Raw genomic sequence first — 15270 nt, 5'->3', positions numbered from 1 at the left:
TCCCACAGCACTTCACTTACAGATGTAAACAGAACAGATGCACTATGCTTGTTCTAAGCTATGTTTTTTGGCTCTCATGCACTAACATTGCTAACAATTTATAAATTCAGACACTTCAGGTAGAACACTTCTGGAGTAAGGTAAAAGAAACAGGAAAAAGATGAGGAAAATGTTTTTTTTGGTACCAGGAATCGAACTTAAGACCTCACGTTTGCCAAGCAGGCACTTATGCTGCTGAGCTAAACCACCAGCCTGAAAATCATCATTTTTAACTTGTACATTTAAGAAAATTCAATGTTCAGGACACAGAGTTATTCAGGGCCAAGTATGATGGTGCCCACCAATAATCACAGTACTCATGAGGCTGAGGGAAGAGGATTGCTACCTATTTGAAGCCAGCCTGTGATACAAAGTGAGTTCCAGGTCAGCCTGAACTGCAGTGAAACCTGTCTCAAAAAGACCAGCGCCCCACAAAAAGTCACAAGTTTACAATGCCTCTCTCCTTTCCATAACTTGTAAACTGGACTTGTGTTTTTCAGCTATCAACGGAGTCTGGCCTTTACCTCCAACACTATGGATTCACAAATTCCACAGATCTTCAAACACAAAGACTCCTGGATCCCAGACCATAAAGTACTTCTTTCTGGAGGACTCATACTGTTTTGTGATTGTGTACTTTTGGGGGGGGGGGTACCGGGAATCGTACCCAGGACCTTGTACTTGCCAAGCAGGCATTTGTGTCGCTGAGTTAAAACCCCACCCCTGATCATGTGCTTTTTAAACTAATGCATCTACATTAGTTTAAAAGTCTACACCTTCTCTTTTGGGGGATCTCCTGGACCATCAGTGATAGCATGGCCTGGTGAGTGATGCTCAAATGTCCCTAACCTTGCAGACTTGCATGAAAGAGCCCCTATGAACACGAGACATAACTGGTTTCACATCTGTAGAACACTTAACGGTGCAGCACTATGTCATGGCACCAGCTTATGAAAATGCATACAACAGGAACGCTTGATTTTCCATTCAAAAAGATTAGAAAATAATCACCCGTGACACAGTAGTCATTCTCTGTGACAGTTGAGGCCAAATAGGTAAACATATATTTTAATATAATCTAAATTTTCTATTCATTTATAATAAAAAGAGCTCTTTTAAAAAATAAGCAAAGCAGCTGGGTGTGGTGGCACACGTCTGTAATCCCAACATGTGGAAGGAAGATTAAAGCAGGAGGATATCCATGAGTTCGAGGCCAGCCTGGGCTACATGCTACATAGAGAACTGAAGGCCAGCCTGCACAGCAAAGCAAGACTCTTATCTCCAGAAATAAAAACAAGAAAGAGGTTAACACCTTAAATTCCTTTACAATAAATTCCTCTTCATACACCACAAATATATGGTAACTATGGCAGCATTTAATACTAAACCCTAGAAACAACCTACTTGAATCCATCAATAGCAAAGTTATATTAAATTTAATAAAACCACAGAAATAACGTTAAAAATAACATAAAAATGCTAACACAGAATCATTAAGATTAGTAATTAGGTGAGAAACATTCTTTCTCTCCTTTTTATTTACAGTCTAAGGGAGAGACAAGTTTATGCTTAGACTTTCTTAGAGGACACTGAGGAATCAGTAATACTGGAAATCTACAGTTTCAGTGAGAGGACACTTCACTGTGTAACCTTTAGAAGGTCTGAAGAAGGTCTGACTTCCATCAGTTTTTAAAATTATGTTTTCAATAGCATGTAAGCATAAGAGTGGAAGTATTTCTGGAGGAAGTAGGTAAGCAATAATCTAATTTGGGGCCAGGGATTTAGCTCAGCCACTCAAGCACCTGCCTGGGAAGCATGAGGTCATAAATTCAATCCCTGGTACCAAAAAAAGAAAAAAGCAACAAAGTAATCTGGCTTTCTCATTATCAAGAGTTATGATGCTCACATTACAAGATGTGATCAAGAGACACCCAGAAAAGACAAACAACTCAATTGTAGTAGTTCCAAATTACACATTTTTTTCAAGTTTCCATCATACTTTGGACAATTTCAGGAAATGGGTCAAAGAGTTGAGTCTAGTCTACTCACCAGCACTAGTATGTACTGACACTTCTAAGCAGCCAAGCAGCACCAAAGCTGCATCATAAGAAATGTTTAAAAGATGTCAGACTACAAAGACCCCTTTCTTAGAGCCTGCAGGATGTGGCCCCTGACCTTCTCCTGAAGGTACAGGAGCCACCAATAAAGTAGGAGGAGCCTGGATGACATTCTAGAGCTCCATTACTCCAGCCTCATAAGCTCTTCCTCCACTGTGACACCTCCAATTCACAATCAGAAGACTGTGTGAAAGCATGAGTAGAGCTGGCATCTGCTGTAGGCACAAAGGAGGAGGCAGGCAATCTTAGTGCAACAAACAAGGAAAGAAATGTCACCGAAGACCAATCACCCAGAGGGTCACCAAATTTTCTGTAATCAAACAAAGACTCAAAGGCAGTCCCTCAGAGGCTTACCCCCAGGGAACAGACAGGAGACACTGTCCTAGAGAACAATGCATATCAAGTCTTAACAACGAGAATATTTTGGCCGAATTCCCTCTCTGCAATTATGCTAAAAATGATTACAAATTGTTGGGTTTACAAGCTGTTCACAATAAAATGAGGCAGCCTAAATGTGCAAAACTAAAGGATAAACACGTACAGTTCATATAAACTTCATACAATAAACATGTGTAAGTTTTTAAAAATGTTAACTTCAGAAAATCACAACTCGACCTCCAGCTCCGAGAAAAGCTGACCATACTGTAATCTGTGGTCAACCCATGGGACCCAGAACTGCAGCACAGCACCTCAGTCCAGTCAGTCCCTGAGGCGGTGCAGGTGCTCCCCTAGCAAAGCATGCTGCTTGTGTTTCTTGTAACAGGCCACCTCTCTCCATTCCCTTCAGTGAAACTGATCTGATGATGAACATTTTCGGCAGGCACTGGAAACTCATCTGGCTTTCCACACACCAAGTGCCATCACCGTGAGAGTCCTTAGGGTGTTCTGAGCCCACACACCACCTATAAGCAGTGGAGATTCAAAATGAAAAAACACAAAACCATTTATATCAGCACCAAAATAAGTCCTTTATTATAAATCTAAAAAAATATGTGTGAGGTCCATATGAGGAAAACCACAAAACAATTACATAAAGAGCTGAACAAATGGCGAGACAGCCCATGTTTGCAGATAGGAAGGGTTGATATGCTCAAGACATTTCTTCCCTACTTGATCGACAGACATGATACCCATCCCAATCAAAACCCCAACAGTTACTTAGTTACTACCAACAAACCAATTCTCATGAAGAGACAAAAGGTACTGACCACTTCACATAATATTAAACAAGAACATAATGAGTGTGGTGGCATATATCAGTAATCCCAGCTATTGGGAAGCCAAAGCAAGGGAATCATGAATCTGAGACAAGCCTAAGCAGCTTAGCAAGACCTGGTCTAAAAAAATAAAAGGGCTACAGCTATAGCTTAGTTGAAAGTGACCCTAGTTCAATCCCCTATATGGAAGGAAGGAAGGAAAAGGAAGAGTAAAAAGAACAAAATCCATTTGATTATTATTATAAAGTATAATAATCATATGGTGCAGTACTGGCAAAAAAGAGATCTGTGGGCCAGAATAGAGCACACAGATCCATAAAAACATAGCTAACTGATCTTTGACAAATAAACAAATGTAGCTCAACGAAGGGAGGACAATCGTTTCAATACATGATCCTGGTACAACTATACATCCACAAACAAAAAAAAAAATTCACAAAAGTTAACTTAAAATGAATCAGTGATCAAGAAAGTGAAAGACATCTACAATGAAAACTATAAAATAATGAGGAAAAAAAGCAAAGAAGTCAGGCATGGTAGTACACATTTGTAATCAACAGTACTCTGGGAGGCTTAATGTGAAGCATCACAAGTTAAAAGCTCAGTTGGGAAAACTTACTGAGATCTTACCTTAACATAAAAAGAAAGTAGGTCTTGAGTTCAATCCCCAGTACCACTGAAGGCAGGGAGGGGCTGAGGGAGGTCACACATGAATTGCAAGAATATTGTTAAAATGTCCATGCCATCCACAGCAAGTTACAGAGTCAAAGTAATCACCATCAAAACACTACTGACCATTTTTTGCGGAACTAGGAAAAACAATGCTAAAATTCATATGGAGGCACAAAAGACCTGGAGCAACCACACAGATCAAATGAAAAGAACAAAGCTGGAGGCAGTACAATACCTAATTTCAAAGCATACTCTGGAGTTAAAGCACCCAAAACAGCATGATACTGGCATAAAAAATGGACCCAATGGAATAGAATTGGGTTGAAATTTAACCCCGTTTCCCACCTACAACCCCTGCACCCCTCATCTCAAAACAGATCAAAGATCCAAATTTCAGACTTAAAATATGCACTGCTAGAAGAAAGCATAGGAAAAACACTTCAAGACATTAACTGGCAATGATTCTTTTGGACAGAAGCTTCACCAGCATAGGTAACAAAAACAAACCAGAGCCAGGGATTTAGCTCAGCACCCTAAGCGCCTGCCTGACAAGCATGAGGTCATGAGTTGGATCCCAGCCCCCCAAAAAACAAACAAAACAAATGAGATTACGGTACATCAACTAAGAAGCTTCTGCACAGAGAAGGAAACTATCAACACCTGACAACGAGTTATACCCACAATATATAAAGAACTTAACTCAATTAAAAATTGGGCAAATGATCTGAATAGACATTTCTCAAGAGAAAAAATACAAATAGCCAACAAATACATGAAAAAAATGTTCAATATCATTATCATCAAAAACATAATGAAATCTAATCCCAATCCAGTTGGAAGAACTACTACTGAAAAAAAAATAGTAAATGCTGGTAAGAAAATGAAAAAAGGTATCTCATACACTGTGGTTTGGAATATAAACTACTACAGTCATTATGGACAACACTGTGGAGGTTCCTCAAGAAACTAAAAGCAGATTTACCAATCATCCAGCTACCAACCACCCCACTTCTGGGCATATATCCAAAGGAAGTGAATCAGCATATCAAAGAGATACCTGCCTGCTCACTTTTATTGCAGCACTATTCACAATAACAAGAGGGGCCACGGATTTACCTCAGCAGCCTATGCACCTACCTGGCCAAGCGTGAGGTCCTGAGTTCGATCTCCAGTATCAAAGGGAAAAAAAAATGTTGGAGACACAATAGACAAGTTACAAAAAGCAAGCTAGGTACCCATCAACAGATGAACAAAGAAAATGCAGAATATATACCCAGGGAATACTATCCAGCTATTAAACAAAACAAAACAAAACAAAACAAAAAAAAAACCCTGTTATATTCAGCAAAGTGAATGGAAGTGGAACACAGGACTAAGCTCTAGTGTTCCACAGTACAGTGAGGTGATTATAGTTCACGGTGACCTATTATATACTGTATGATGTGCATGACAGCTTCAGACATAAAGAAAAATGAGGGGGGCAGACAGGCTAATTACTCAGACTTGGTCAGTAAATTCTATATGCATGTGTTGGATCATGCATACAGAATATAAATACATGTAATTATCACATGTTAATAAAATGTCTTTAATTTTTAAAAGAATAAGAAATCTAAATATAAAATATGAAACCACAGAACTAACAGAAAATAACAACACAAGAGAACAAGTAGGAGACATTAGGTTTTGTGAATGCTTTTTTTTTTTTTTTTTTGTCTTTTTATCAGTACCGGAGATTGAACTCACAACTGCCTGCTTGCAAGGCAGGCGCTTATGCCACTGAGCTAAATCTCCAGCCCCCTTTTTTTCATTTTTATTGGTACCAGGGATCAAACTCAGGACTGCCTGCTTGCAAGGCAGGCGCTTATGCCGCTGAGCTAAACCCCCAGCCCCTTGTGAATGCTTCTTAGGTACAATATCAGAAGTGTGATCTACAAAAAAAAATTAAGTTGTATTTCATTAAAACTAAAATTTCTGTTTTGGGAAAGACCCTGTTAGGAGAATGAAAGGACAAGCCAGACTTGGAGAAAATAAGACAAATCTGAAAAACAACTATATCTAAAATATATATGAAACAATACATCCAAAAACTCCCAAAACAAGTAAGAAAACAAACAGCTCAATTTAAAAATGGGGAAAAGACCTAACCAGACACCTCATCAAAGACACACAGCTGGAAAATAAGCACTTTGAAAGACAGGTGACCATTTCTCACAAACAAAACACTGCTCACTCTATGATCCCTAAATGGTACATGAAGATTTGCACACAAATGGCTTTATTCATAATTATCCCAAACTAGAAGCACAATGTCCTCCAATGTAGGTGAATGTATAAGCAAAGTGGCACATCCACACCAAAGAACATGGTGGGGGCATACTGCTAAGTGAAAGAAGCCAAAGGTCAAACAAGCACAATGTGTAACATTAGTAACACAAACTAAAAGCTTCAATTACAATGTATCAATATATTCCTTGTAACAATTGTACCAAACACAATTTAGGAATAACTGAGGAAATTATCTACAGGAAGAGAAAGAATAGCTGCCCAATCTACTTTCTTATCAATTTTTCTGAGTTCCACCTGTACTAAACCATGAAAAGGCAGGAAGAAAACTTAAATACACATTAAAGTGAAAACACCAGTCCAAAACAGCTACACACTGTATGATTCCAGCTAGATGACATCTGGAAAAGGCAAAACTAGAGACAGGAAAGAGATGGGTGGTGCCAGGGGTTGAAGGGAGGAAGAATGATTAAGCAGAGCACAAGAGAGTCTTAGAGTAGAGTAACTGTCCTCACAACAATTTATCAGCCTAACCCATACAACACCAGAGCCAATTAATGGAAATGAAATGGTATCAGCCCTTCCCCTGTAACCATGACCCACTAAGGCAAGGTACTAACCCTCAAGGAAGTACCAGGTTCTGGAACAAGGCAAATGAGAAACCACCCCCCCCCCCCGCCTCCTCCACTGTCTGGATATCTAAAACTGCTCGGAAATATAAAGTCTATCATTTCGCAAAGCAATGGGTAAATGTTAAACTAATCTCAATTCTACAACCACTATTATCACCACTTTCTTTGGAGAAGGTATTTATTTATTGAGTCAAGGTCTTGCTATGTACTTGAACTTACTTTATAGCCCAGGTTGCCCCGGAACTCACAGCAATTCTCCTGTCTCAGCCTCCCAAGGGTTAGGCTGATAGGCATGCACCATCATACCCTGCTGAAAAGGACATTTTAAATTTCTTCCACCTGCAAACTTTTCTCTCCATACTTGTCAACATTTTCTTTCATTTTAATCTGAAAATATTTTCCTTTCACTTACATCTGATTCTTTCCAGACTTGTGCCTCATCCAGGACTCTGAAAGCAACCAAACTCTTGTTTTCCCTGTCTTTTCCTCCTTCCTGGTCCAAACGCTTGCTTGTTTCTCCATGCCCCAGAAACTTTTCTAAGACCCTGAACTTGCTCTCCCTTTCACTTTTTCTGTCCTCTCTCTTATTTATTCATTTTTTTGGTACTGGCAATCGAACTCACAATCTTGTACTTGCCAAGCAGGCGCCTGTGCTGCTGAGCTAAATCCCCAGCCCCTTTCTCTGGTCCTTTTAAAATGGGCTGCCCCTCGGGACTTTCTGCCCACTCTGCAGCTAGCTGCACACCTGCCTTCGACTTCTGCCCTACAAGACAGCTCTAAGGTCCCCAGTCTTCTTAGTTTCTAGTGCAGAGGGTCATCAGTATAGCCTCACTGCACCTCTGTAGCAGGTAGCTGGCTGCTGAAGCTCCCTCCTGGACACAGGGTAGAGACCTCCCCCAAGGCCTGGTTCTAATCCTCCATCCCAAGTACCACACATCTCCTAAGGGACAGTGTGCTAAACCACCTGTCTACTGACAACCTCCAAATCTGCGAGTCTATTCAGATCCTGTCCCAAGTCCACTACCCAGGACCTACAGGAACCCAGACATTCACCCACTCCTGCTGCTCTTAGGAGGCTTCCCAAAGCCCTCAGACATCCATACCACTGTGTGACAAAACTCCTCACTCAGCTCCAAGGGAAAACATTCCCAAGTGAGGCAAGTTTACTCTCCTGAGACGGGGAAAATGAGACACAGGAAGTAGGAAGTTATACAGAACCAAGACCACAGGAGAAGGAAATGGGCAAGACCTACCTGCAGAGTCAGGCTTGAGCTCTAGAAGTACTGAGCATAAGCACCTGAGGACAGGTCACCTGGTTTGTGGTAAAGCTTCCAACCTTTATGTCCCATGAGATAGGCTTTTTCTTAGAAACTTATTTGTTAACTTTGCCTATTAAGCCAGTTTCAGTGAAGTTTTGTATCTGCAATCAAATTACCCCTAAAATAACCTTCTATGCATTACAAAAAAAAAAGATTATGGCAAACTATGTGGGCATGGTGGCATACAGCTGGGAGGCTGAGGTAGGAGGCTCACAATTTTGAGGCCAGCCTGGATTACAAAGTGAGTTCAAAGCCAGCCCGACTTGCATACTGTCTCAAAAACAAATAAACTAGCTATCCATAAAAATGGGTAACTTTTAGTTTCAATGAGGGAAAGGACTTATGTAGAGCCAAAAACAGAACTGAGGAAAATAAACAAATAAAAATGCCATAAGGAAACTAACTCACCACCAGAATGCTCAAGACTAAAGAGTGCCAGTATCAACCACCAGCAAGGATGGGGAGCCACCAACAGTTTCAGCTACACAGTGGGCACCCACAGCCACCACGGCCACCCCAGTGAGGAAAGCTTTTGGGCAAAACAGAGTCACGCAAGACACAACATGCAAGTCACAGCAAATGCCAGTGACAAACAGGATGGGCAACACAGTATATTCATACAGTGGACCAACAAAATACACAGAGGGCTAGATCTCTGTGCAACAAAGGAGAGCTTATGTAACCTCACTTGCAGGAAGTACAACAGCAAAACTAAAGTATGGGAAGGGAGGTAAGAAGCATCACTTTTGGGAGGTTGGAACACCAAGAGGAATGCTCAGGATGTTTCTCAAGTGTCCAAAGAGATCTATTGGCGGATGGCTGTGTCCACATTTTAAAAAAAAAATCTTTCAGGCTAGAGTCCTCAGTGGCCTTCAATAGGAGGCTTGCCCCACCTTCAGGTGTGTCATTCCAACCTCCACCCGAAGAGCAGGCAGCACGCCCCTACCTCAGGCCAGGTGTGCCGAGCTAGCCTGTAATCCCAGCACTAAGAGACAGGATCGCAAGTTTCCAGTTAGTCTGAGCAAGAAATAAAATAAAAAGCCAGCTGGATGTAGCTCAGGCTGAAGGCTCCGGGTTCATCCCCTCAGTCGAGCATCGCGCGCGCACACGCACGCATGCGCGCATATGCGAGAACTCCGATTTGTTCTCGTTAGGAATGAGCTAAAGCCTTTCCTAAACCCTGCCTCACCTGCTCCCAACTCGCCACCACAGCTCCACACGCACTAGGGTTAGGTTCGCTAAGAGAGAGACCTAATGACCGTATGCTAAGCTCACAGCTCGACAAAAAGCTTTGGAGTGGTGTGGTCTGTGCAAAGCTGAAGAGCAGAATGTGTAGCCTCCCCTAGAGATCCTGATAAGCCGATAGCTGCTTCCTCTGAACTAGAGTATGCCTCTTAGCGAAAAAGACCAACGCCCGTGGCGAGCGAGCAGGACGCGCCTGCCCACAGGGCAGCCCGAGGTACCGCACGGAGGACACTGGCTCGCCGAGCGCACGGGCTTGGCAGCGCTGCAGCTCTGCCACCCTGTCCCGGAGGAGACCCAGCCCAGGAGCACGGCAGCACTGGCGACGCCAGCGTGGAGCTGGCTGACCCCGCGCCTGCCCGAGGGAACTCGCCGGCTCCGGGTCTGCAGCACCTGCCCCGGCGGCCGTCACACCACCACGCTCGCGCCCCGGCCCGGAGAGGCCGCCCCGCGCCCCGCGCACCTTCCTGCTTGCGCCGCCGAGGGACACCTTGGGCCGCGTCTTGAAGTCACCCTCGAAGCTGAACATCTTTGCCGCCCCCTAGCCCATGTGCGCGGCCCGGCTTGGGGGTCTCGGGGCGGGGCCGGGGCCCGTGGGGTCCGCGCTCCCACCCTGCCCGCAGGCGCGAGGCGACGACGCTCGTGGGAGGGCCCTCCGCTCCTGCCTCCTCCTCCTCGCCGCAGCCGCGGCCGAGCGAGGGGCGCCGCTGCGCCGCTGACCCCGCGCAGCACCAAGCCGCCACGGCTGCCGCCGCCGCCGCCGCCGCCGCCGCAGCCGCCGAGACAAAGATGGCGGCTACCGCGCTACGTGCGCGCCCGGCGAACGTGCGTGCCCCGCCTGCCATCGACTGCGCGGCACTCCCCCCAGCGGCCTCCACGAGCGTGCGCGCGCCCGCCATCGACTGCCCGGCGCTCCACCTGGCTGTCCTTGGAACCGCGGCCCGCTAAAGCGTCCTGTAGCGAGCGCGCCACCGCCAAACCGGAAAGATATTTGGAGGTCTCTCCTTGCACTCTTTCCTGGGAGCTCTTTGGTGCTGCCAGGCCACGCTCGATGTGACCGTCTGACCCTCGTGAGGACCGGCTACCCAGAGCCTTGATACACCTAGCGCGCAGGCACAGGTCCACACAGGCGTAAGGACGTGCACAAACCCAACTTGCGCTACAGGCCAACACACGTGAATGTGAGTCGCACACACGGCACACACATGCAGATATCGGCATCACAGACCCGTGCTCACACATAAGTGCAGATGTGTATACTATATGAGTATACATCTCGGGCACTTATGTACCCAAGGTCTGTTACATCAGACCATGTACACATGCATGCATGTACAGTATGTAATATACATACATGTATACGTACAGCATACACACACAGTTATGCATAAGTATGTACATGCACATACACAAACCTACCTCACACACCTTATCGTGTACATACATACTTCAGGTACATATACATTTATAGACAAATATCTGCCCTACAGACCCACACATCTACATAATTAAAAAGAATGTACACAGGACACATAAAATGTTTTGTTTTTTTTTTTTTGTCTTTTTCGTTTTTATCGGTACCAGGGATCGAACTCATGACTGCCTGCTTGCAAGCTCAGCTAAATCCTGCCGCTGAGCTAAATCCCCAGCCTCTGAGGACACATAAAATGTGTATGTGTGTCAATTCATGCATTATGTACTGTAAACAGATACCAATGAAAACTAAAAATGAATCTGTATCACAGGCCTATGCATATGCATAAGCATACTATATACATACACATCTCCCATAAATGTAAATCATATTTGTACAACATACATATACATAAATTACATCATATACAGACACATACACACTTATTTACGGATACATACAGTATATGCATGTGTGTTTTCACACAATATTCACGTACATAAATGTGTCATGTACACATGTACAGCATACATGAATATATGCCATTCTTATAATATATGAATAGTTTTTCTTTGGCCATCTGGGGATTGAACACAGGGTCTTTGTATTGAGCTATACAGTCTCACAACCCCCTTTTAAAATTATTTATTTTGGGGGGCATGGTGACACATGCCTGTAATCCCAGCACTTGGGAGGCTGAGGCAAGAGGATTTTTGAGTTTGAGACCAACCTGGGCTATAAAGTGAGCTACAGGCTAGCTTGAATTGCATAGGGAGACTGTCTCAAAAAGACAAAAAAAAATTTTTTTTTATTTTGAGGCACATTTTTCTAAGTCCCTAAATTGCCCAGGCTGGGCTGGAACTTGCCATCTTCCTGCATCACCACATCTGGCTTGACATTTAGTTTTGTATATATTTAAGGTATACAACATGGTGTTCACATGTGCAGCATGAAATGATCACTCTCATTTATCTGTAGTAACAGCACCTACAGTCTATTTCTTCAGGATGTTTTCAGTATACAACACAATGTCTAACTACAGTCCTTACATAACCTATCTCTAGACTTCTGCGTACTGCATAACTGCAAGGTTGTCTCCTCTGACCTACATGTCTGCTTCTCCCTCCTCTTCCATCTATTGGTAGCCAACATGGATGTTTTCCATGTATTTGACTTTTTATTCGATTCTACATAAAAGTGAGATCAGGAAGTATGGATCTTTCTGTGCCTGACTTATTCACTTAGCTTAATGTCCTCTCCAGGATCATCCCTATTGTGGTAAATGGCCATATCTTACCCACCTTTTTTTTTTCCCCACCTTTTTTTTAATCCCCCGGGGCTCAATGTATATTTTAGGCTGGTCTGAACTCACTGTGTAGCCCAGGCTGGCTTTGAGTTCACAGTGACACTCCTGCTTTACCCTCCCAAGTGTTGGGGTTCCAGGTGTGCATCACTACACCTAGGAATATCCCCTTCTTTTAGAAAGGCTGAACAATATTGTATTGTGCACTGTATAGCACATATGTATATACATTACGATTTTGTTACCCATTGATGGGTGGGTAAACGCTTAGTTGGTGTCCAGCCTAGCTATGATGAATTATTCTGGAATGAACAAGGAAATGCACATGTCTCTAAGAGGTGCTGAGTTTGTTTCCTTGGGCAGAGAGATTGGGAATCCCCATCAGAGACTGAGTTCTAATTTTGGGGAGAAACTTTTCCCTAATGACGGCATCAACTTGCAGTCACACCAACAATGTACTGGATTTCCTTCCCACACTCTCACTGATGCTCTCACACCTGCGCTGAGGGGCATCAGATGATGTCCTGTTGTGGTTTTGATTTGCATCTTCCCCAATTGTTAGTGACCTGGGGCACCTTTCCATACACCATTGTTTATCTTTAAATCTTTCTTGAAAAATGTCTATTCAGACCCTGTTTTGGTTTAGGGCTAGCTGCTCCCCTCACAAAAACAAATTCAAAAAAACCCTTACATGCTCATAGGCGGGGCTTTGGGAAGTGCCATTGTGGGAGTGTGATTAGTCCTTTGAGGAGTCCATCACTAAATGTGTTGTTGAGAGATGAAGTTTGGTAGGAGGAGGTGGTCCCTGGGGTGTGGCCTGGAAGGGTTTTTCTCACCCTCCTCCTCCCTTGGTCTCTCTGCTTCCTGCTGCCTGTTGTACTCTCCTTTGCCATGCACTTCTGCCATGTCACCCTGCTTTGGTGGCAGCCTTTACAAACTGTGACAAAGTAAACTTTAAGAGTGGGCATGGTGGCACACACCTGTAATCCAAGCATTCAGGAGGCTGAAGCAAGAGGATCACCATGAGTTTGAGGCCAGCCTGAGCTGCATAGCAAGACTCTGTATAACAAAAAGAAAAACTTCCTAAAATTTTTTTAAAAATTAAAAATAAACCTTAGGGGGCCAGAATCCATGCCTGCACCCCAGACCCCGTCAGAGCTGCTCCCCCTCTCCTGAGGGCCAGGCTCTGTGGGGCACACTGTCCTCTCTTATGGAAGCGGCATTTGTGCCTGGACCTCAAGCCCTCCTGCAGGCACCTCTGCCTCTCTGGAACTCCTAATCTTTTCCTTCGCTACTTAGACCCCCACCAAGTGGGTCACCACTGCTGGTGACACCAGTGCCACAGTGGATTTTGGAAAGTTTCAAGACTGTACCAGCCTTGGCCCCAGGAGCTGCACCTTGGCCTGCGCTCATCCATGCATGGCCCACACTTCCATGTCTGGCCTTGAGTTGAATGTCTGTATGAAGTCACGGTCATGCCAGGCACTTCCTGAAGCCCAATCCTGTCTGCTTGACTCTCTAAACCACCCAAGTGGCTTCAGCTTCCCAGAGCCAGGATGTCTCCAGCATAGGTGCCCATTTGTGCATAGGCAACTGCCTGAGGACTGCAGTCGCCAGTGGGGTTGGGGTTGTGTGGCCCCGAATGTCTAGCTTCTCCTCTTTCTACTCAGCAGAGCAGGTGCCACCCAGTTGTCCCCAACCTTAGGTGCTACCCAGCCTCCGTTTGCTGCCCTGTAAGATAAACTCACAGTTTCACAGACTTCTTGTCAGGATGACCTGGTTATTCCTTAAGAAAACCTTGTCCACACTTCAATTGCACACTAAGCAGTATCCCTAGTACCCATTTTCAAAGAAAAATAAAGTGTAAAGCGTTTCCTGGTAGTGACACACTGTTCCAACGCTGTGGCCTTGGGTCACAGCCCCTCTCTGTCTCTTTCCCACCACACACCTGACTGTGAGCACAGCCTGGAGCTCGGAGCTCCAGTTAGCAGACAATGCCAACAGAGGCAGGTCAGCAGTGGTTGTTGTTAGTAAACTAGACACCCTTATTCTTGGGATTTTGCCAAGTTCGTGGACCCCCAAAGTTTGGTAACAAACAATCATAAAATGACCGATATCGACACTATGCTGTTAACAGCTACTGATCCTATTTGTATACATTCTCATTGTTTTAATCTTTTTAAAAGGTTGAGCAATTAAGAGTGTGTTTGGCTGCCATTCAGTGCATGGGACAGGTTAGCTGGACTGCAAATGCTCCTTGTGCCTCCTCAGGAGGCTGAGGCAGTAAACCCCCAGGCCGCTGCATTTTGGGAAGATGTATGCATGTTTCTGCTCAAAATCAACTAAAAATAACCGAGTGCTGCATAATTGAGTGAATATCTGAGGGAAAGCGGAGCGTTCACATCCCACTGGGCAGCACACCAGTACCCACAGAGTATTCTATTTGCTATTTACATCTGCAATAACCCTAGGGGGGAAGGAAGAGTGTGACTTTGTATAGGGTGGAAGCTGAGTCTTTTTTTTTTTTTTTTTGTCTTTTTGAGAAAAGGTTTCACTATGCAGTTCAAGTTGGCCTTGAGCTCACTTTGTAGCCAGACTGGTCTCTAACACCTAGCAATCCTCCTGCCTCAGCCTCCTGAGTGCTGGAATTACTGTTATGCACCCGCATGCCCAGTATGGAAACCAAATCTTGGACATGGAAGTAAGCAAGGAATTCCCCCATCTGGGCAACAGAAGTACTAGGGTCAGATTCAGTTTCTTTATTTCTTTTCTTTTCTTTTCTTTTTTGTAAGATAGGATCTTGCTATGTAGTTTAGGCTGAATGTAGCCTACGATGCCCTCGAACTTGTGGCAATCCTCCTGCCTGTCTCCTGAGTGCTGGGATCCCAGACATGCACCAACACATCCAGCTTCTGTCCAGTTTCTGTGTGATTCCAGACCTGTCCTCTTCCCCAGAACAACTTGTTCTGTGACCAGCAGGCCGCCAGGGTACAGTTTTTAGCAATACATATCCAGCTTTGCCTCAAAGG

The 15270-nt window shown here is 44.3% G+C and overlaps 1 protein-coding gene across 6 annotated transcripts in view; it reads right to left on the bottom strand.

Annotated features, from left to right (window-relative positions):
* The window catches only part of Ube3c (ubiquitin protein ligase E3C), a 136732-nt gene extending 126432 nt beyond the window's left edge, over positions 1–10300 (bottom strand). For 3 of the 6 annotated variants that reach the window (XM_063250839.1, XM_063250846.1, XM_063250841.1), the window contains exon 1: positions 9988–10299. In XM_063250839.1, the coding sequence (XP_063106909.1) occupies positions 9988–10053 (66 nt within the window). In that variant the 5' untranslated portion in view covers positions 10054–10299. Of the gene's footprint in view, positions 1–9987 lie in introns of all 6 variants that reach the window. The other 3 variants (XM_063250842.1, XM_063250840.1, XM_063250843.1) reach the window with 2 other exon arrangements.
* Positions 10301–15270: the final 4970 nt, after the last annotated feature.

Source organism: Cavia porcellus, unplaced genomic scaffold (assembly GCF_034190915.1).
Source record: "Cavia porcellus strain 051 isolate PalLab524CR breed Dunkin Hartley unplaced genomic scaffold, mCavPor4.1 scaffold_6, whole genome shotgun sequence".
Taxonomy (NCBI): domain Eukaryota; kingdom Metazoa; phylum Chordata; class Mammalia; order Rodentia; family Caviidae; genus Cavia; species Cavia porcellus.
The sequence above is the reverse complement of the archived record's forward strand: the minus strand, read 5'-3'. Positions and strand labels throughout refer to the sequence as shown.